The 21,867-nt window shown below is 33.1% G+C and overlaps 3 protein-coding genes across 6 annotated transcripts; 2 read left to right on the forward strand and 1 right to left on the reverse strand.

Moving 5' to 3' along the window:
• Positions 1–431: 431 nt before the first annotated feature.
• On the forward strand, positions 432–10,119 carry LOC105202226 (histone deacetylase 6). 3 transcript variants are annotated; one of them, XM_011170633.3, is made up of 19 exons: positions 432–783; positions 1,408–1,575; positions 2,003–2,422; positions 2,543–2,640; positions 2,947–3,120; positions 3,207–3,399; positions 3,490–3,549; positions 4,019–4,108; positions 4,191–4,297; positions 4,418–4,561; positions 4,697–4,803; positions 5,179–5,348; positions 5,555–5,895; positions 5,975–6,170; positions 6,445–6,574; positions 7,042–7,623; positions 7,710–7,873; positions 8,175–8,462; positions 8,615–10,119. In XM_011170633.3, exons 1-19 carry the CDS (start codon positions 781–783, stop codon positions 8,699–8,701), a joined length of 3,522 nt encoding a protein of 1,173 aa, XP_011168935.2. In that variant the 5' UTR covers positions 432–780; the 3' UTR covers positions 8,702–10,119. The 3 variants fall into 3 exon arrangements, with proteins under 3 accessions (XP_011168935.2, XP_025993378.2, XP_025993376.2); XM_026137593.2 differs by lacking the exons at positions 432–783; positions 3,490–3,549 and adding exons at positions 845–971; positions 3,599–3,658; XM_026137591.2 differs by lacking the exon at positions 432–783 and adding an exon at positions 847–971.
• Positions 10,120–10,518: 399 nt separating this feature from the next.
• Positions 10,519–13,691, reverse strand: LOC105202227 (GPI mannosyltransferase 4). The gene is made up of 5 exons (XM_011170635.3): positions 13,680–13,691; positions 12,948–13,119; positions 12,480–12,880; positions 11,826–12,364; positions 10,519–11,770 (listed from the first exon to the last, which is right to left on the reverse strand). The coding sequence occupies exons 1-5, from the start codon at positions 13,689–13,691 to the stop codon at positions 10,840–10,842; spliced, it is 2,055 nt and encodes a 684-aa protein (XP_011168937.1). The 3' UTR covers positions 10,519–10,839.
• Positions 13,692–14,458: 767 nt separating this feature from the next.
• Positions 14,459–21,573, forward strand: LOC105202228 (YTH domain-containing protein 1). Of its 2 annotated transcripts, none has more exons than XM_026137627.2 (7): positions 14,459–15,584; positions 15,684–16,105; positions 16,632–16,848; positions 17,204–17,408; positions 17,831–18,098; positions 18,311–18,457; positions 18,733–21,573. In XM_026137627.2, exons 2-7 carry the CDS (start codon positions 15,762–15,764, stop codon positions 18,905–18,907), a joined length of 1,356 nt encoding a protein of 451 aa, XP_025993412.1. In that variant the 5' UTR covers positions 14,459–15,584; positions 15,684–15,761; the 3' UTR covers positions 18,908–21,573. The 2 variants fall into 2 exon arrangements, with proteins under 2 accessions (XP_025993412.1, XP_011168938.1); XM_011170636.3 differs by having other exon boundaries at positions 14,460–14,725.
• Positions 21,574–21,867: the final 294 nt, after the last annotated feature.

Raw genomic sequence — 21,867 nt, forward strand, 5'->3', positions numbered from 1 at the left:
ACTCATGTACCGATGCTCTGATTGATCGACGCTAAGCGCTCTCATTGGCCGGCGCGGAAGCCATCATTGTAGATTTAGCCAATTACCGCGTAGCTTCTCTCCCTATGGAGGGGGAAATGTTCTACCCCTAAATATCTAGTAAACCTACTCGCTAATTCTGTACTCCTAATAATTCCGACAATTTTTCGAGCCGTTTAATCGGACGGACGGCGCCATTTCTCCGATGTTACCTACTTTCTCCTGTAGTAATGACATCATATTTTCTATAATAAGTTTTAATTGGCCGATTCCGGCATATGGCGTCATTAACTGCCGGTTAAGTATCAAATGTGATTGATTATTTCAGGTCAATTCTACTTAGCGACACATGCGATTGATTAATTCCGATAGAAAAATCAGCCGATTAAGTTAATCGGCGTTGGTGCAAGTGGCTCTAATCCAATTCGGATTGGATTAAAAAAACCCACTGCACTCGAAAGCGCTGTGTAGTCCAGCATACAACGAACATACTTAAGTCACAACCATCTTGACGTCAACTACCCACGCCGCTGTATCTCGTCAGAAATAAATACTGGCGTAAACAAGAACAAAATAGGAAAAAGCTAAAACGATCCGAATGTTAAAGTGTTTAACTCCCTTATCATTTTCTTAATTTCCTCATTAACTTGATTTTGGGAAAAAAATCGAATCAAATATGTGACTTGTGTTGTCCGATGAGTCAATGTTTACCTAAAAATGTATTGTTTCGACATCTAGATCCTCCTTTAATAATTAGAACAAATGGTAAGTGCTATTGTCAATATCAGAAATTTCTGCGCGTTCGAAGTTTATCGCTATCTTATCGCCGGCTTTTAATAACAGTGATAACGCATATGTGGGGAGGGGTACACCTATATATCATGTCATATACCCATAGAAGGACAGTCTGTCTGTTCAACGCCTGTATCTTGACCAATAGTCTTTTTTGCAATGTAAAGTCTTATATTTGTTGGGATAGATCTTAGCGTCGTGTACAAAAAGAACGATATTATTAGAAATATAATTTTAGTTGATCAAAATTTCTACAGGTCTATTTTGCTGCTCTCCTTTTATCTGCCAGAATTTTCCTTTATCGACTCGCACAGAGCTAAGAATTGTGTGATTGTTGCACGTTAAAGATTGTAGAAACTATTTTTTTTTTTTAATAAAAAATTTCAACATTGAAACAAATTTATTTTTTTTTTTAGTTAGCAACTCAAGGCTTTAAAATTTTTGTTATAACTGTAAACTATGTAATTTGTATTGTAACTGGCAAGCACTGTGTTTTATATAACTATGTTTTATTTAACTATATTTTAACTATATTTTATAAAACTATAACTATGTTTTATTTATTACATTAAAAATTTACTAAATGAAATTTTACAGACTGAATCTACAGTGAATCTAGATTTGTTTACTGCTGCTAAACAACTAGCAGACAGCGAAATTGAGCTGTTAAAAGTGATTGAGAACTCCAGCAAGTGCCAAAGAACTGCTACAAACATGTTAACTGCGAATACTAAGAAAATGAAGAAACCTGGAAAATCGAAAAATGTAAATATATTTATTGCCTTGTTAAAAATTATGTGCACATCATAAAAGTTTGTAAAAATATCTTTTTGAATATATAATAAAGTGTTTGAGCTTAATTTATTTTTCTAAAAAATTATTAAATAGAATTTTTTAATATTCTATTTTTAAAAATTGTATTACTAGAGTTTTCAAAAAATAAAACCAATTAAGTGAATCTTCAACTCAAATATTTTATTTTTTTTAAACTATTAAATGAAACTTAAGATTCTATTTTTGAAAACTATATTGGAGAGTTTTCAAAAAATCACAGATTAAGTAAATTTTGTTTAACTCAAGTACCTTAGATTGTAATGATTAAAAGCATTTATTTTTTTCTAAACATATTTCAAGATGTTTTAAAATTTTTGTATTACATAGTGTTCTGATAATAATTTTGTTAATACAACAGGCTCATCCATCGGCTGCGCTATTAGCCGCTAAGCAAGAGGCAGTCAGGCGACAGTTATCAGACAAGAAATCCAACAATAATTTTATACCAGACATATATCAACGAGTGATTGATACGTACAAAACGATGCGGAAAGAGACTGGTCTCGTTTTCGATCGGAGCATGGCCGAGCATGAGTGCATCTGGGATCCAAATTATCCTGAGTGCCCAGCCAGATTTACGCGAGTTTTGCAAAGATGTGAGGAGCTGGGTCTCGTGCAGCGATGTAGACTCATTGAACCAAGACTCGCCGCGGAGAGCGAGCTTTTGAGCAAGCACAGTCAGAAACAGATTGATATCTTGAAGGCAACGGACGGTTCTACAGATTTTGAAAATTTGGAGTTGCTCTCGTCTAAGTACGACTGTGTCTACATCCACCCGGTAAATGCAGAAAGTTTTTTTTATAGGATTTTTGATTGATATTATTTCTTAAATATTTACAAAAATATTAGAACAATATTAGATCTTGAAAACATTTATGATTCTGTTTTATTTTTACAGTCTACTTATAGATTGTCTTTATTAGCTGTGGGCTCAACGACCAATTTAGTAGAAAGCGTCTGTAAAGGCGAGATACAAAATGGCATGGCTATTATCAGGTAAAATAATATATGAAACTATAGATAAAAATACAAATTTTTACAAAATATAAATATTGTAAATAACTTTAATACAAATTATGAAAGTGCTATAAGGTATATATATTTTTGTACTTATATATTTTCTATAAATTTTTATATAAATTTATAAAAAATATATACAAATTATAAATATTTAATTTAATTTTTTTGCAATCTATCTTTAATTAAAAAATATATTTGTGTTTGGTTAGTTTAATTTATATTAATATTTATATTAATATAATATTCAGTAATTAATGTTTGTAAATAATAATATTGTTTTAGACCACCTGGTCATCATGCAATGAAATCGGAATATTGCGGTTACTGCTTTTTCAACAATGTAGCTTTGGCAGCAGAGAAAGCTTTAAGTTCAGGTTTGGCGAATAGAATTTTAATTGTAGATTGGGATGTTCATCATGGACAAGCAACGCAACAAATGTTTTACAATGATCCGCGGTACGTTTCTTTTTTTTTAAATAATGAATATTTTTTAAGATATTGTTCCAATAAAATTAACAATTTCTTAAAAATTTTTTTTACAGTGTAGTTTACTTTTCGATACATCGTTACGAGCATGGCGAATTCTGGCCTAACTTGAGGGAATCTGATTTTCATTATGTTGGAGAGGACCTCGGCGAGGGTTACAACTTTAACATTCCTTTAAATAAAACCGGCATGACTAATGCCGATTACATCGCGATTTTCCAGCAAGTTTTATTACCAATGGCTTACGAAGTACGTAGTATGCAGCCTTTACTTTATTAGTGTATAATAAAATGATCAATTAATTAAATTAATCTTTTAATAAAAGTATTAACATTGTAGTTTCAACCGGATTTGATAATAGTATCAGCAGGTTACGATGCGGCTCTGGGTTGTCCAGAGGTAAATTTGCACATATTCACTACTATTCTTTTTTATTTCTCTTCTCTAGTTTTGTCCAGATCTCGTTCTTGTTTCTGCTGGTTATGATTCCGCATTGGGCGATGAAAAGGTTATAATAATATTATTTATTATTATATTGTGTTATAGTGATGTATTGTGCATGCTACTTATGTTGTATTTATTTCTTTTATCAATAACACTTTTATTTGATATAAATTACAGAAATTGTTTAGAATAATCTTTTTTTGTAATTATATATATTTTCTTTATAAATTTTTGTACAAATTTATAAAGATAAAAAGCAGAGAAAGAGGAAAGATATGAGGCAATAAAATTACCTAATATAATAATATAATGAATAAATATTAAGTAGCAATGCTTGATTTATTATATTATTGAAATTATAATTTTTGCTAGAAATTATTTAATAAAATCCACTTGAGATAATTAACTTTGTATCAACGTACAGGGTGAAATGCTGATAACTCCAGCATGTTATTCACATTTACTGTCATCGTTATTAAGTCTGGCAAATGGAAAAGTCGCCGTGATTTTAGAGGTAAGAAAATATATTTTAAAATAAATATTTATATTTTATTTGTGTATTATTTAAATATTAAATACTATGTTCTGATATACAGGGTGGTTATTGCCTGAAATCATTAGCAGAAGGTGCGGCATTGACTTTAAGAACTTTATTAGGCGATCCATGTCCGATTTTACAAACACTTGATTTACCATCGTTAAGGTAAACAGTCTGTTGTATATTGAATGTATTTAATTAATAATTTTTATTGTGTGAGTGCATCGACATTAGGAATAATATCTCCTTTCTCATTATATCCTATGAAGCTTCTTATTGTTCCAGTATACGTGAGACTATCTTGAATGTAATCTACGCGCATAAACCATACTGGAAGTGTTATCAGTACCAAGACACATACAGCATCAATAATATAACACATAACAAAGAGGAAATTGCCAATCGACATGTAGTCATGGTTACATACAAGTAATTACACAAATTACCAATGTTTTTTATTAATATTAGTTAAAAGCATATTATTTTTATTTTATTGTATCTTATAATTATTTAAATTATTAATGTTAACATATTTTATAAATTGCTTGTTTCCTTCTGTTTCAGGGGTAATGAAGTTAAACTGGACAAGTATGACACTCGAAATTGCTATCCTGTACAAAGCAAAGAAACGTTAGAGACTGTGGAGAAAAAATTGAATGAACTGATACAATGTAAGTGTTAAAAAATTGCACTATTTTCTACATAGAAAAAATTAGAAACGCACATTTAAATAGATTCTAATATATGTTTTATTTGCTATTTATTGCATGTGGTAATGTGATTTTTGCACCAATTTTTTGATATTCTAACATTTTGTGTCTTATCATTGAATTTTATTTTATTGCACTATTTAAAAGATTTTTATTTCATTAAAAATAAGAATTGTCTTTAATCTTTATTAAAATTAAATTATGTTAAAGATAAATGTGAATGGATTACTCAAAGATTTTTACTAAAAGAAAAAATATATGATTTGTATTTTAAAGTTATTTAAAATTTGATTATTGTTTAATTATTATTATTAAAATTTTAATTTATTTTTACAGTAACGAACTTGCGTAAAGCACCCCATAGAGTATGTATCGTCTATGATGAAAAAATGCAAAAACATTGCAACGTTTCTGACAATTCTCATCCAGAAAAACCAAGTCGCATCTCCAGCATTTATAAGAATCACGAAGAACATGGCGTATTACAACGATGCCATTTATTACAAGTACGACGATACATATCTGTGTATTTGATTTAACTTTAAATTTAATTTTATCTATTTATAGTGATTTAGATTATTTAATTTGTATAATTCAATTTACTTAAAAAAATTCTTGATTCAATATCAAATTTTTTAATTTAATATGAAAATTATAAAAATCTTATAGAAGAAAACCAGAATGTAATTTACGATTTCTTTGTGCCACAAAGGGAAGGAGTGCAACAATAGAAGAGTTAGCTTTGGTCCATTCAAAAGACTACATCGACGACATTAAACAGACATCAACTTTAAAATTCAAGGAATTAGACAAGCAAGCTTCGGATTACAATTCCGTTTATCTTCACACCGAAACGTGGTCGAGTGCCTGCATGTCCACCGGCTCTCTGCTGCAAGTAGTGGACGCAGTTTTAAATGGAGAGTGCCAATCCGGAGTTGCTATCGTGAGGCCGCCTGGACATCATGCTGAAAAAGACAATGCGTGTGGTTTTTGTATATTTAACAACGTTGCCGTGGCTGCAATGTATGCTGTACAATTTCATCTTGTAAAGAGGTACATAATACTATTTAAAAATTTTAAATAGTAATAAAAATAAATTAGGTTAGAAAAATATGATATAAATTTTTTATAGGGTATTAATAATAGATTGGGATGTGCATCATGGAAATGGGACGCAGTCTATTTTCGAGGAAGATCCAAGAATTCTTTACGTCTCCGTTCATCGTTACGACAACGGAAGCTTCTTTCCAAATTCCAAGATCGCTAATTATACGAACGTTGGCTTAAACGCAGGCGAGGGATTCAATGTGAACATACCGTGGAACAAGGTGAAAAAAATATACATACATTTATTTTGTTTAGAAAAGTATTAATCTTAGTTTCACTATGTCGCTTTACTCTGTGCTCGGTCTGTGCAAAGTTCTATACCTACTGTTGTTTGTATACATTTCTTATATCAGGTTCTATTTATTTGCCATTCGAAAATATTTCTCCCGGTACGTGATCTCCGAAATTCGATGAGTAACTGTCTAGCACTTAGTACTGTCAATATTGTAACTTAATAAAGTGTACATCTCTGAGGTATCGAATTCGATTTTACAGAAAGGAATGGGAGATGCTGAATATATAGCGGCCTTCCAGCAAGTTGTGATGCCTATCGCTTACCAATTTAATCCAGAGTTGGTTCTGGTTTCGGCCGGATTTGATGCTTGTATTGGCGATACACTTGGAGGTAAATATATTTGATATAGCATGATTAAATTACGTATATTTACTTAAATTGTACTTTAAAGAAACAACATAAAAGAGCTTACACATATGTACATAAAACTTATTATAAAAGTTCTTTTATATTAAAAAACCTTTTCTACATGTATTACATATTTTATATATAAATATATATAAATAGAAATATGTACATAAATAATTTAAAATGTATTTGTACTTTTTTTAACATATTTTAAAACATTTTAATGTTTAAAAAAAATTTTATTTTCATGGCGCTCATGGTAAGAGCAACATGTATATGTATGTATATACACACTACGTATGTATATACAGTCGACGCGACTCACACTATTGCCTAACTTCATTAATTTACTATGACAGTGATAGAGCGCCAAATCTAGCGTTTCATTTTTTGCTTTTACAAGATTATTTACTATTTTTGTTTTATTAATTTCTTTTTTTTATTATAAGGTTGTCTTGTAAGCCCAGAACTCTACGGTCATTTAACTCATTGGCTTTCGTCCTTGGCCAATGGTCGTATAATCTTGAGTCTCGAAGGAGGTTACAACATCAACTCCATCTCGCACGCGATGACCATGTGCACCAAGACCTTGCTGGGTGATCCGTTGCCGATGCTAGATCCCAGTCTTATTCCTTGCACCAGCGCGATCAATTCCATCAATAACGTATTGAGGACTCATAAAAAGTTCTGGTCCAACCTGCAGTATGGAATGTCCTTACCGAAAGAGAAGGTACTTCCTAAACTCAAGACGGTTCCTAACAAACACGAGGAGCAAGGAAGAAACGCGGATAAACCAAAACAAATGGAACCAAAGATTGCTTTGGAGGGAATTGAAAGTGAAAAACTCGAGCTGAACTTGGCTATTGACAAGAACTGCTTGAATCTAGTGACGGACGAGGAAATCTCGAAGCTAACGTGCGAAGTGGAAAATATTAAGATAAAAAATTTCGAATTGCACACGATGAAAAGTGAAGCGATCGAGGCGAAAAGGAATCCTGAATTGAAGCAGAACGAGGCGAAAAATCTGGATGGTATATACCAAATTCACTTTAATTAATTTATAATTAGAAGTAATTATATTGTATTCTGATAGAGGTAAACGATATTTGATTGGCAGTTTCACAAAGTATACATAAATGCGTGAACGAGACGAACCAGTCGAGAGACAACCAGCAAGGAGATTCTAACATACGCGAGGACCGTGATGATCAAGCTGCGTCGTCTTCACAGCGTGGGACACAAGCCACTACTCTCTCAGAGTATCTCTCTGAAAATCTTCGGGTAAAACTCTTACGATACAACATACAGCCTTAGCTATTATTTTCTATTGATCATCAAATATTATATATAAGTTGTATATTAAATAATATTAATCATCATCACTTGTGTCAGTCAGTCAGTCATTCATTCAGTTAGTCAGTCAGTCAGTCACAGTCTATCTCGCGGGTCCGTTGTGATTTCATATATTTGACTCCAACTTTTCTGGATACTCTGATATTTATTATTTTGTATATGTGTGGATAACAAATAAAAGACTGAAAATGAATGTAATGAATGTAATATTTTTTTTTGTTTTGCGCAGGCTCTGAATGCGGGCGAAATGTTCGCTGTCTACCCCCTGCAAGACTGTCCGCATTTAGTCACGCTCAACGATGTTCCCCCGGGAGGGATCAACGTAAATGTACCATGTGTTGAATGTGACAGGACCGAGGAAAACTGGATCTGCCTGCAATGTTACACCGTGCACTGCGCCCGCAATATTAATCGGCACGCGATGGAGCACGCGGAGGAACACGAGCATCCTCTTACGCTCAGTTTCAGCGATATTTCAGTCTGGTGTTACGGTTGCGAAGCTTATATTGATAATCCTGTAAGTATCGTTTAAACGTTTAAATGTTTAAAACATTTAAACGTTTGTTTTTTTTTAAATAGAATAATTGAAGTAAAAAGTAACAAATAGTAACATATTTTTAAAGTAGAAAATTTTTGTAACAATTTTTACATTAATTATTACATTTTTAGCGATTATATGCAGCGAGAAACGCGGTTTACCAAAGCAAGTTTAATGAAGAGCTTCCCTGGACTTATAGCGAGAGCCGCACTGAATAAGCACGCCTTAAGCAATTAAAGAAATATATTTAAGATAATTCAATAAAAAATATATATCTTTCGGGATTGTGGTTTTTTAAACATGATGCGCAACAAGATAAAAATTTACAAGAAAATGGTTAATAAATAGTCTAAAAACAATAATAAATATAAAACAATATCGCAATGTAATTAAAGTCTATAAATAGTTGCTATTATTTCTTTTATAATTTTGACAATTAAATCGAAAATTTAAGAAGATAATTAATTTTAATAATTTTCAATTAACTGCAATGTTCAATTTTTAAAGATATGTGTACTGTATGAAAACAAATAGCGATTTCTCATAAATTAAAAGATATCCTTAAAAGAAAAACAAAGATATGAGCCAATGAAAATAACACGACTGCTGAAAATAATCAAACTAAAAATGTTACTAATGTACTGAAATAATTTATTATTAATGATTTAATAGAAATTATTAGATGTACTGAATTAAAAATACCTCGTATTGAGTTAATTGTAAAATTATACATGGTGTTCCGAAAAAGTTTAACGCTCAATAAGAAAAAAGTTCCGAGATGTCTATTTCTTTCACAATTAATTTATAGTATATGCAATATTCCTTTACTGAAATTTTTCGGTACACTGTGTATATTATATTTTTCTATATACATATAAAAAATATATATATATATATTTTATTCCGATGAAAGAATAATCTCTACTAATAGGTTCACTAAATCACTCACATGACATAATAGAACAATAATAAGGTTAAGTATTATACACATCATTATATCAGAAAAAATTTAATTTTTGTAAATATATAATTTTAACTTTCCAATGTCAAAATACTCAATTTTACATGTTAATTTTCAAACGAAAGTAAGGGAGAGAAGGGAAGGCAATGGGAGAAAATATCTTGTTATTTTTTTTTGTTTTATTTATATGCCTTCAATCTTATCATTCACAATGGCAATACCTAATTAGTTTTTATATAAGAGAATCACAGATTTCAGAGATGCTTAAATATATATCTTGTTAAATAATTCTCAAATTGAACAAAAAAGAAATAAAAATTATTTTCAATTAATTAACAGTTTATCTTCATATTACTATTTAATATTCTATTAGTCCTTATAAGATGTCTTATAATCATAAATCGCGCATATAATTTATATTTTTTATGTAGGAATGTGACGTAGCAAAACCTCTGTCTCATTGTCTTCCATGCTTGATCTATTCTCACTCGCAATTTAGATTGTTTGCCTTTACTTAGGAAACGAGTTTTTCTCTCTGTATATAATATTGTATATTTGCACAGTAAAATGCTAACGTCTTGAACTATTTGTTTTAATAAAATATATTTATATACAAATTATTTTTTGTCAAAGAAGCTGTACTAAATAAAATAAAAATGCGGAACTTTGTACTCATGCCATTTGTTAATTGAATTCTGCCTATTATTTTTAATACATGTACTTAAAATACTATGCAACTAAAATAGTTCTACATATATGTAGTTCTACATATATCAGTAGCAGTTTTTATGTTAATAATTGCAGAACTTATTTTCAAATTTTGTTTGATTAAATCAATCGAATTCAATTGTCATAAAAATTTACTAAATTTATCTCGTATAGCTTTTATTAATATATATTATATAATTTTTAAAGATTTGACTTAAAATTTTTTAATCACCAAAGAAATTCATTTTTTAATTAGTTGTCTTCTTAATATATACAAAATATATTTTTTATTTAATATTATCTTTTATATAATTTCAATTAATTGTAATTAAAATTTAATTATTTTGATATACTTTCTCCGTTAATCGTATAAAAAGTTACAAAAATTATACAAATGTCGCTAAATAACATTTTCTTCGAACACAAATATATAATATTTATTTACTATATAATATTGTAAATTTTTTTATATCTTTTAATTTAATACTCTTTGTTTTCTTCGCGTTGATTAGTTTCTTTGACTAGTTAACTTTAATATAATTATACACCATAAATCATCAAATAATTATTACTATTTATAATATTACTATTATGTTGCACATCTTAGAAGTGTAGAAATAATACAAATTTTCGAGTTAATTTAAGAAATGATTATAATATAATTATTAACCATTTTCTTCAATTTATTCATTTATTGCGCCTATTTTGTTTTGATTCAGGCACTAAGTACTCAATCTTTAGCAATATTAATCTAAACTGTTCGATATATTCATTAACATCCTTCGCAACTGCAACGATACTGCTAAAAATGCTGTTACCTTGCAAACTTAACAAATACCTCAGTCTATCGAGTAAATGCAACGATGGCAATTTTTCGACGGAGATATGAGGATAGAAAGTCTTGACTATGTGAAACCTAAATGGATACGAATTATTGCGCGATAACTCCGTGAACTTGTTCGTCGCCGAGGCCGGTAGCGCGTAATACAGTCTGTAGGGAATTCTCTTTACAGTGAACTTCTCCTCGCAATCCCTGATCCTCCAAGCAATGCTGTCAATCACCCACGGCAGAGGTTTGGAACCTTGCTCGTACAAGTGAAAGTCCTGCGTCAGTTTATACTTGTGATTGCTACTGCTGCGGTAGATCCTGCGGGTGTTGCGCAGCTGTAACAACGCCGTGGGCAGCGAGTAACTGTACGAGGTGTACAAATGCACGTGAGTGAGATGTGGTTTGGCTTTTAGCTCCGTCATGACGTGGGACGTGAGTGGCAGAATTCCGCCCTGATGCGCGAAAGCGTAGAAGAAGGCCAGCAGTAAGTTGCTGATGTACCAGAGGATCAGTTTTCTAGACTTGTGCCTCGTCGTCGGTTTGACATTACCGTTGTTTTCGTTATCGTATCTTTGATCTGATATCTGAATATCTACGATATCCAGATTGGGAACTTGACTCAGCTCGGGCGCATAGAGAAACACCAGCGGGAAAAGCACCGGAATTATAAATCGGGGTTCCTGATGGGGGAAGAGAGACAGCAGAGCGACCGGACCGATAAACGTAAATGTCATCAGGCCTACGATGCTCTGCAGGCGTGGTAAATGCAGCCATTGCCCCTTCAATCCGCTGAAATTAAACGTTATTGTCGATCAAACATTTCACATCGATCGATGTGACTCACCTGTGTATCATTTTCGCGAACGTCAGTAATCCGATGATCCCCAGAATGCTAAACAGCAGCGGAACATTCACTAAGAAGTGCAGGAAACGGGGATGCAGTCCATGTAACTCCAAATTTTTTGTGTTCACGTTGTACTTGAGGAAATTGACTGGCGTCACCACAAAATTGTTGATTCCGATCTCAAAGTGGCTTATCTCGGCTACAGTCAAGTATCCAAAGTAGAAACTGTCAACCAGAATAAAAAATAGCACGGCCGGCAATCCACAGAGAATAAAGACGAGCATTCTGATGTGGAAGTCTTTAAAGCCGACGCTCTGCGAGTTCAGTCCTCTGTGCAGCCAGAAGAAGATCGGAACGAGAGCAAACGCGACGAAAGTCGGCCTGTTAAATATCCCTATCACTGTTATCGTGGCTAGTGCAAAACAGTCGTTCAAAGAATGCGAGGGCAACATCGCCTTGAGCTTATAGTACTTGACTCGCTCTATTGGGGTCGTCGCATTGTTGTACTTCATGGAGAGGTAATCATTCTGCAACATCACCTGATAAAAAATGGCAAAATTATTAAAACAATGCAAACAAACAATAATTGAAGTTTTTTTTTATTAACGTTAACGTCTATCATGAAAGATTAATCTTTGAAGAAATTAGACGTACTTTATCCGAGTACACCATGCAGCGGGAAACAAAGTACAACAGCGCGGCGGTTAGCACCAGTTCGATCGAGTTGGACAGCGTACGGGTGGCATAGGTGAGCATTACATAGGAGCTGGCGTACGTGACTAGTCTGACTCTGTAGTTCTGCCCGTACATGTAGCATATCTTGTACAGAAAATAATCCGACAGGAAGGAGAGCGCACACATAAAAAGCCGGGGAAAGAGCACAAAGAAATATGGTGACCTCAATGACAATCCCAGGAAGTGAAATGTATATGGAGACAATCTTTTGAGAATTGCATAAGGAAAACCAACAACAATTTGAGGAATAAATGGAGAACGTATTGGAAAGGTAGCGTTGAATTCCCATGGTTTGTGGATGTCAATATCAAAATGGTCTCCTGTGGGAAAAAAATAAATGTTATTATTAATAAAGGCAAACTGAAATATAACAGAATATTGACATACCAGAGATAACTTCGATAGACTGAAAGAACTCATCAGGATGAATGTACCCGGTTTGTGGAGCAAAAGTAAGGGCTACTCTCAATGTGGCCAGAATCCAGTAGAGACCAATTCTACGCTGTACAGGTGCTGTAGTTTGGTAGTCTTCAATGGACTTGCGATACTCGTTTTTGGGCTGGCCAATAGGAAAATTTTATATGTATAGATATAAATGCATAAAAATAAATTTTAATAAACAGGAATAAATACAAATAAAATGCAGGAACAAGAACACGTAAGTGTTATTGAAAATTTTTGTAAAAATTTAAAAACAAATTTTAAATAAAACAAAATTTAAAAAAAAGTATTGACCATTTTTGGAATTAGTTTCTATTATTTTTTAAATAAATTCATTATTCAGCTTTATATCAGCTTGCATTCAGTTTTATAATATAACTATACACTTAACAAGTCATCTATTGAAAAAAATTTTGTTCAATGTATATGTATCCATATGTTTATGAATAAACATATGGATACATATACATTGAACAATATAAGTTTAAAATACAATATAAGTTTATAAGAATTTAAATGAATATTGTATGCAGCTAAAGACATTCAAATTAAGAATTAATATTAATAAAAGAATATAGATTAAATATAATTAAAATATAAAAATTAAATATATCTAAGCAAGAATTATATACTTTGAGATAAAAAAATTACATGAATATGAAGAACGTACAAAATTACCTTCAATGACATATTTTTTTTTACACGTATTAGTTCACCATAACTTAACCTCAACGACAGATCTTGAACATTTATTTACAAGCAGAAAAAATTATGGACAACTTCTATACTTTATTACGACCGAGATACACAGAGAATCGCATTGTAATTACAATATTCGTAATCTGAAGCATTGTTTGCTAAAGAGTTCTTGAAAAAAGGAGGAAAACCTAATACTTGTCAATCGATAAACAGCATGAAGCTGGCTACAGCTGACTGCAGCTGATTACGAATTCGAGTTCAAAATTCAGAGCGAAGTTGGCCACTAGTCGTCAGGTCTGTTCTATGTCGTTGTGCTACGTTATGTTTTTTGCACTTAAAATAACCAACGCTACAAATAATTACAGTTATAATTATTATTGTACAATTATTTTAATTATTATATTAATAAACAAAGTCTGAAGAAGGAATTGACTGAAAGAAGGAATAACGGGCTGAAATGGATCGACAAATCCGAAGCGCGAATTCGAAAATGTCGAAATAAATTTATTTCAATTCATTTTCGTTTGCTGGGTCATAATACACATTCCAATAATCTAAGTTAAAGCTAAGATAAAGTTATATAATTTTTTATATGGATAAAAGCATGGCCAACTTCACTTTTCTCGTTGGCGTCAGTCGAATTTTCAAATGCCGCGCTGCGCGCCGTCGCAAAAGAGAAAGAGAGCAGCGCGGTGCAGCTAGGTGCAGCTACGCGAGAACGCAAGTATTTATTGATTCGGAAAGGGAGAGAGAGAGAGAGAAAAAGAGGCACGTCACCGATGGACGACAATGGACGCCATGACGCGTGAACGTATCGTCCAGTATCGTCCGTGAGCGAGTGTGAGCGAGTGTTTATCGCTGTCGGAATTCCTCTGAGACACATCGCTCTCGCGCCGCGACTGCCACGAGGCCGGGAACCGTGTTCCGTGCTCGTGCTCCGTGCCCGTGCCGTGCTGTGCGTCGGACAAAATCCCCCGAGCGTGCTTCGGTGTGAAGTGTGTCAGTGAAGGGACAAAGGGTGTCACGTAAGTGTGCGCCGAGCCCTCGGGAGGACTCGTTCAAAAAATAAATAAATAAATAAATAAAAGTAAACCGAAAGATATCGCGAGGACTTCGAAAAGAGAGAAAGAAAGAGAGAGAGAGAGAGAAAGGGAGGGAGAGCACTGTATATCCACGAGAAAATTTCGTATTTAGTGACCTAAATCGCTTTGCGACGAACTCTTTCCTAGATAATTAAAGTTTAAAAAAAAAGAATGAAAAGGGAATTGTAAAATCCACTCAAAACAAAAAGTCTTCCGACGGACTCTTGACGTGTTCGGTGACGCGGCGAATAAAAACGGTCGTAAAGTTGTTGTTCATTGAGTAGACCTCTGTTCGCGGGAAGGAGAGAGTGCGCGTAGAGGATTAAGTAACTAGGACGAGGCGAGATGAGAATCCGGGTGAAAAGAGTATAAGATAACATAAAAAAAAAAGAGTTCTTCCCCGTGCTTTCAGAGAGACTCCTTAGAGAACAGCTGCGAGTTCCTTCTCCGTGCACGGGTTGTGTCGCCGCGACGTTGTTGTTGTTGTTTAAGGACTCTGGTAGTAGAGCCTCCGTCGTAATCCTCTGTCCCATCCGCGGATCTCTCTCGCGGATCATCTTCCCCCTCCTCCCCCGAGCCTGTGGGCGATGGCCATGTGTCGTCCCCCGCTGCTGTCGGTTTGTTGTGTTAGGCTCGATGAGAGTGCCGGGTGCCGCCGCGGCGCTCTCCGGGACAGTGTGGACTCTCCGCTCGATTCGGGAACCCCGAACTATCCTCGCTGTACACTACTACTACTACCGCTACTACTACTACTACTACTACTATATAGTCCCTTGTCGCTACCGCATTACTGTCGTAAGATGTACGAGAAACGTCACGATACGTCGTGCCTCTTGCCAGAGTGCCCCCGCGCGCGTCACGACATAGTAATGAGGCTTCCACCCCCGTCTGTGCGTTGCAGGACGCCCAGCGACGATCGACCGGCGGCAGCAGACGATTACGGTGGGGGGACAGTCTTCCCAGGTGAGTGACAGTCATCATGGGCAGCAGCAACACGGACGACAACCTGAACCTCAACTGCGGTGAGAACGACAACGGCGACGAGCTGAGGATCGCCGCGGACGAGACGTACGACACGCGCAGCGAGGTCTCCTCCAGCAGCTCCAACTCCGACTCGAGTCATCCTACCATCAGCTCAGTCTCCAGCAAGTCCTCGCGCGGTGACAACAAACGCAGTAGGAGGAATAGGAATAAGCGGGGGAGATCCAGAGACTCCAAGTCATCCAGTCCTGAGCCCAAGCGGGCCAGGTCGAAGGAGAGCAAGGGCACTACCAAGAGCTATGACTACACTACCAAGTTGAATTACCTGTTTAGAGACGCAAGGTTCGATGAGGACAATAAGTAGCTGTTGCTTTGAATTGATAACAAGATCCTGTTTGAAATGTTTTTAAAATGTTAATTTAATTTTACATGAATACACTAAATGTGAATTTAGTTTCAGCTATGGCATTGTTTATTAATTTGTGTGTTTCCAAGAATCTGAAATCTACCAGCCCATCTAATCAATTTGACTCATTGACTTTCTTTTATTTTCTTTTCATTTTTAATTTATTAAATTAAGTTTTGAAATTGTTTAAATTAATATGGGCATTGCTTATTAGCTGTTACATATTGATGTAAAATTGATGTCTGTCATTAAAATAATGCTGCATATCATGTATGTAGTTTAAAATTTTATTCAATTTTACATTGAATCAAATAGGATAATCAAAATTATATATTTACCTTAACAGCATGTTTTATACAATATAAAAGGAATTACATTCTTAGAAATTATGTATTTTTAATGATTTTAATGGCTTTTAATTATTTAGAGTTGGAATAAATATTCTGAAGTCTCTTTTGTCAGATTCTTCATCATCAAGTCCAATAATGCGGAGAACGTGACGCTGTCCAAAGCCAAGGGAGTGTGGAGCACTCTACCACAAAACGAAGCAAATCTGAATCAAGCCTATAGAGAATCGCGAAACGTCTTGTTAGTATTTTCCGTGAAGGAATCGGGAAAGTTCGCTGGCTTTGCGAGACTTAGCACGGAATCGAGAAGAGATGCTGGCCCAGTCTCTTGGGTATGCACAAATGCATAACGTTATAATAAACAATCATATAACAACAGTTTCATGATTAAAAACTTTCATACAGTTATCTCTCAAATTTTTTACATTTACAAGATGCTGTTGTCTAAAAATGAACTAGTAGATTATAACGAAGCTACCCAAGTGTTTATTAACAAGTAATTAAGATTAAATATTAATTTTAAAAAAGTAAACATTGATAGTTATATTTAAAAAAAATCGTTTCTTATCATCTATTATTGAAGTTAATTTGTATTGTAAATAGAAGGATATCTTTTGATTAAATTCTTATTAATTATATGTATACATTGTAAAAAAGAGGAATTAATGTTATGGAAATATATTTCAGGTTTTGCCTCCTGGACTGTCAGCAAAGGCTTTAGGTGGTGTATTTAAAGTCGATTGGATCTGTAGAAAAGAATTGCCGTTTACAGCGACGTTACATTTGTACAATCCGTGGAATGACGGTAAGCAAGTCAAGATTGGCCGAGACGGCCAGGAAATCGAGCCCCGAGTTGCTGAAGAATTATGTAGATTATTTCCAGAAGATGAAGGTAACTGCTAATAACAGAACGTTCTTCATCCTTAATCTTTTGAGAGATGATCCCTCAATATGTTTTTGTGCTTTGCATTTTTTACAATTTATATTGATATATCTATAGTTTAAACGCCGGTTCCGAATATCGGTTTTTACTTAAAGATTTTTACGGGATAAAAAATTTTGCAGTAATTTGTGCTCCGAAAGATAGCGATCGGATAAAATCCGACATTGCTGATTGAATTTAAATTTTGCATGGAGAGTAGACACAACTCTCCGCGCCACGATTATATATGCGAATATTACCTCTTAATAAATTGATAAATTATTAAGATACTTTGTAAATCTTATTTTATTCTAAATATGTTGTTATAAATCATACATACAATTTGTATATATTTATCTCATATTGCATATAAATATTGTTTGTGTTTACAGGAATTGAAATGACGCCTATTTTGCGAAAGTCCAAGGAGGCAGGAAAACATGTTGTGAAGTCATCGCGCTACCGTGACAAAAGGCCCATAGGCAGTTCTAGTAGATTTTTACGAAGAGGCGGACGAGGACGCAAACTGTTCTTGACCTCGAGATCGCGTTTAGCATCGCTGGCCAGAGGATCTCAGGATATTACGGGAAATAGGAGCTCTAGGGATCATTCTTATCGGTATACGCCGTGGTTCAATCGAGGCGATTCGCCTTACTCAAAGTACGATTATCTAATATATCGATTATTTACAGCATTTAAAATTGTACAATGGATACATATTAGCTTTGAAAATTTAATATTGTAATTTAGTATTGTAACACTATTAAATGCTGAAATATTTCACGCTGCAAAATTATTAAATTGTCTTTCAGAGACAGATGTATAAATTCTCACAATTTACTAATAATGCTTTTCCTTAATTTCTTTTTTAGGGGCTATGGAAGTGGATTGGGTGTTGCCGCGGTTGCAGAAGCTTATGTGGCAGACTACATGCGTACCATGCAACATCAATTGCCTCCATTACCGCCTTACGGCCCGCACCCGTACGATACTCTGCCACCACCCCCTCCACCTCCAAGGTAATAGTTCAAACTACATTAGAAACTGATTTATCTAATATTACTTTTTAAATCTGTTCCACTTGAATTATTTAATTTTTGCGTGAAGCACAAATTAAATATAAATATTTAGTGACATAAAATTAAATTAGAATTAAATATATTTATTTTATAATTAAGGTACATAAAAGTGGAATTTTAATATTAGATAAAAAATTTTCTTGTGTGCGACATTAAATTTTAAACAAAAATTTTTCTATTACGAACGTAAAATTAAATGGATGTTTTTTTTCCAGATATTATGATGGTCTACCACTGCCTCCAGATTATAGTGCGACAGCATCGGCACTAGAGAAGCGTAGCTACGAAAGAAGCGTCGACGAGTTTCTATGGAGGACGGCTAGTCGTCACAGTCGGCACAGCGATCACCGTTCTTCTCGCGATCATCACAGATATAGGGATCGCAGATAAGGATCTCGACTTTAGTATTCCCTTTGAGAATCCGTTGGTTCCCTAATCCTTCATGGTACTAATAGTTGAAAATAAAATTTTGTTGATAAAAGCAATGAAAAATTGATTGCACATTCTCAATGAGAAATTGAATTAACATATCATTTATATTTATTTGAATTTATAGAATGATCTTGAAAGATGTAAGACACAAAAGATATAATTTATATACAGGATGTTCCGTAATTCGCAACTCAAAATATAACCAGTTCTAGAAAAATTAAGGATAGTTCCGTATAAAAACGATTGATTTGTAATCGGTGAGTTTTTGGTTTAATCCCGGTCCTCTTTTCTGTGTATGTTTCTAATGTTATAAAAATTTGATTAGAAAGTTGAAAGATCTTGATAAGTAAAAGTTATTAGAGTTATTAAAGAGTTGAAGGATCATAATAAGGAGTAAAAGAGTTTAAGATAAACAGTAGCATATTTCGGGGATAAATATTTTATTTACTGACTTCTCGAAAAATTAAGTAAAAAAATAAATTTTTACTTCAAGTAGTTTTTGAAATATAAGATCATAAAACTGATCAATTACATACACACATACACAGATTACGTTTAATGATTATGCGATCACTAATACATTATAGTATCTGAAATTGCGAATTTCAGGAGACATTTTGTATAATTAATGTATGTATTATAATTAATATTATACGTTTATGTCCAAAATGATTAGGCATTCTAATTTTTTTTATATCTTACTCAGATGGCAATTTACTGAGAGATTGTCAACAAATCGATCAGATTTTGACTGTAGAGAATAAGATTCACAAATGTTCGATAAGGTTGAAACCAGAACTCTTGATCTAAGGGTTCATCTTGCTCAAACCACACTTGCTTGCCATGTGACACGAAGTACTATCCTATTGAGAAAATATTTGACTTCATTTTCAAATATTTTCTTTATGGTAAAGTAGGAAGATGGCAAAGTATGCTCTAACATTACTATAAGTAACAGAACTCATTTGTCTAATATATTTCGCCTAATAATTGTATGGACATGGCTGTATATATAATAATGTTTAAGGGAATATTTTAGTATAGAGCATGAAAAAGTGGCTAATTTTTGAGAATTTTTTGGAGAAAACTTCTGCACAACTTCTACACGTTTACTTGTATATATTGAATAAATATCTATAAATTTTGGTTAAATATTTATCACTTTTTATGTTATATGAATTAAATTTTTTTTTAAGTTGATTGACACCATTTTTCAGAAACTGTTGAAATTATCAATTTCAATTTTTGTGTACATTACAATTAATGAAAAATATTGCAAATTATTAAATAATGCGGTTTTAAAAAACAAATATCAATTTTTTAATAAAATTCAACACATGAAAAAATAGTTAATTCATGGATATTGCAATTTTAGTTTGGACGATTAAACAAACGTGTATGTTATATCCAAAAGTTATAGACGTATTTGTTCTTTTACGCTTAATAGCACGATAAAGCAATGTGTACTCGTTTTATGTCTGGAAATTATTAAATCATTAATCGTTGTTTTACGATTGATACTCTTGGTTAATACATTTTACTAATAATAATACAAGTGAATATATAAAAGCGTAAAACAATATGTGCATTAATTGTTTTTAAAGTAATTCTCCAAAATTAGCAACCTCGTTCTCTAAGCTGAAATATCCGTTTAACTCTTTCAGTATGAAACAGCGCAATAAAAAAATATTCTGTGCAGACAGAGTAACAATAATAGTTCTTCTTAGCGCATTTACGCGTCAATAGTACTTAAAGGGTTAATATGTATAATATTAATTATAATATGTACATATTTATTAAAAATGTATAATTTAATATGTACTTAATATAATGTTGTAATTGTAAATTAAATTTGTATATAAATTGCTTCTATAAAAATCTAATTTAATTGAAATGTTAAAATATTTAAATATTATCAAGATTCATGAAGAACTCTGGAAATCGGCGGATTCGACTATTATCGGCGGATTATAACTATTAACATAAAGGCAATTTTAATCGATGATGTTTAATTGTCATTAATTATCACACTGCGTAACTATGACGCGATTCCAAACGCATTCTCGCTGTTGTAAAATAATGTAGATTAATTAAGTTTTGTACCATTGAGTATTGAAACTTGCAATTTCTTTACCGACGTCTTTCGCAATCACACAAATAAAACGCAATAATACTGAAATATTCTACCAATCAAGAAAAGGAAAATGAATTCAAATATACAGAATAAAGATACTTGTTCTCTTATTATCTTTTCTCAAACACATTTTGTACATTTTATATATTGTTTCATATCTGTGCGAAATAACCACATTGGTTTTACATTGTGATCTCCGTTTTATGAATCGGCAAAATGATGTACTTTTCTCTTATTTTATTCTTCCGTTACTCGTGTTTTCCACATGTTCCATTAGAGTGAGAAAACAAAGTGAAACGGAATGCGCGCCACATTTTCGTTCTCTATCATTAGAATAAGACTGGAGACTAGAGTAAGAGGAATTGAAGATAACAGAGACGTCTCGGTGACTTCACAAAACAGAAATGATATTCATGTGTGTATGTGTGTGTGCGTGTCTGCGTTTATATGAAATAGTTTCAAAGTATATATATATAACACATGAAAATCATGAGCATTATCGTATCATCTTATTGCAAATCCTTTTTTCTTTACCAGATTATATATAATTCAAGAGAAACATTTCTAACAAACGAAATCAGGACATCGGCCGGTGATAAGAAATATCACTCACACACACCACCCACACGAAATGAGTATTACCAAGCGGATATCTCGTCCTATGCAGAGACAGACGTGCGGAAAAGTTCTAACGTGCTGCAGCTGTTCTGACACGTCTAAGTTTATTTCTAATATCTTTTGTAAATTTCAATTATATTATAAATATTGAAAATTTTTCAGGCTG

Source organism: Solenopsis invicta, chromosome 13 (genome assembly GCF_016802725.1).
Source record: "Solenopsis invicta isolate M01_SB chromosome 13, UNIL_Sinv_3.0, whole genome shotgun sequence".
Taxonomy (NCBI): domain Eukaryota; kingdom Metazoa; phylum Arthropoda; class Insecta; order Hymenoptera; family Formicidae; genus Solenopsis; species Solenopsis invicta.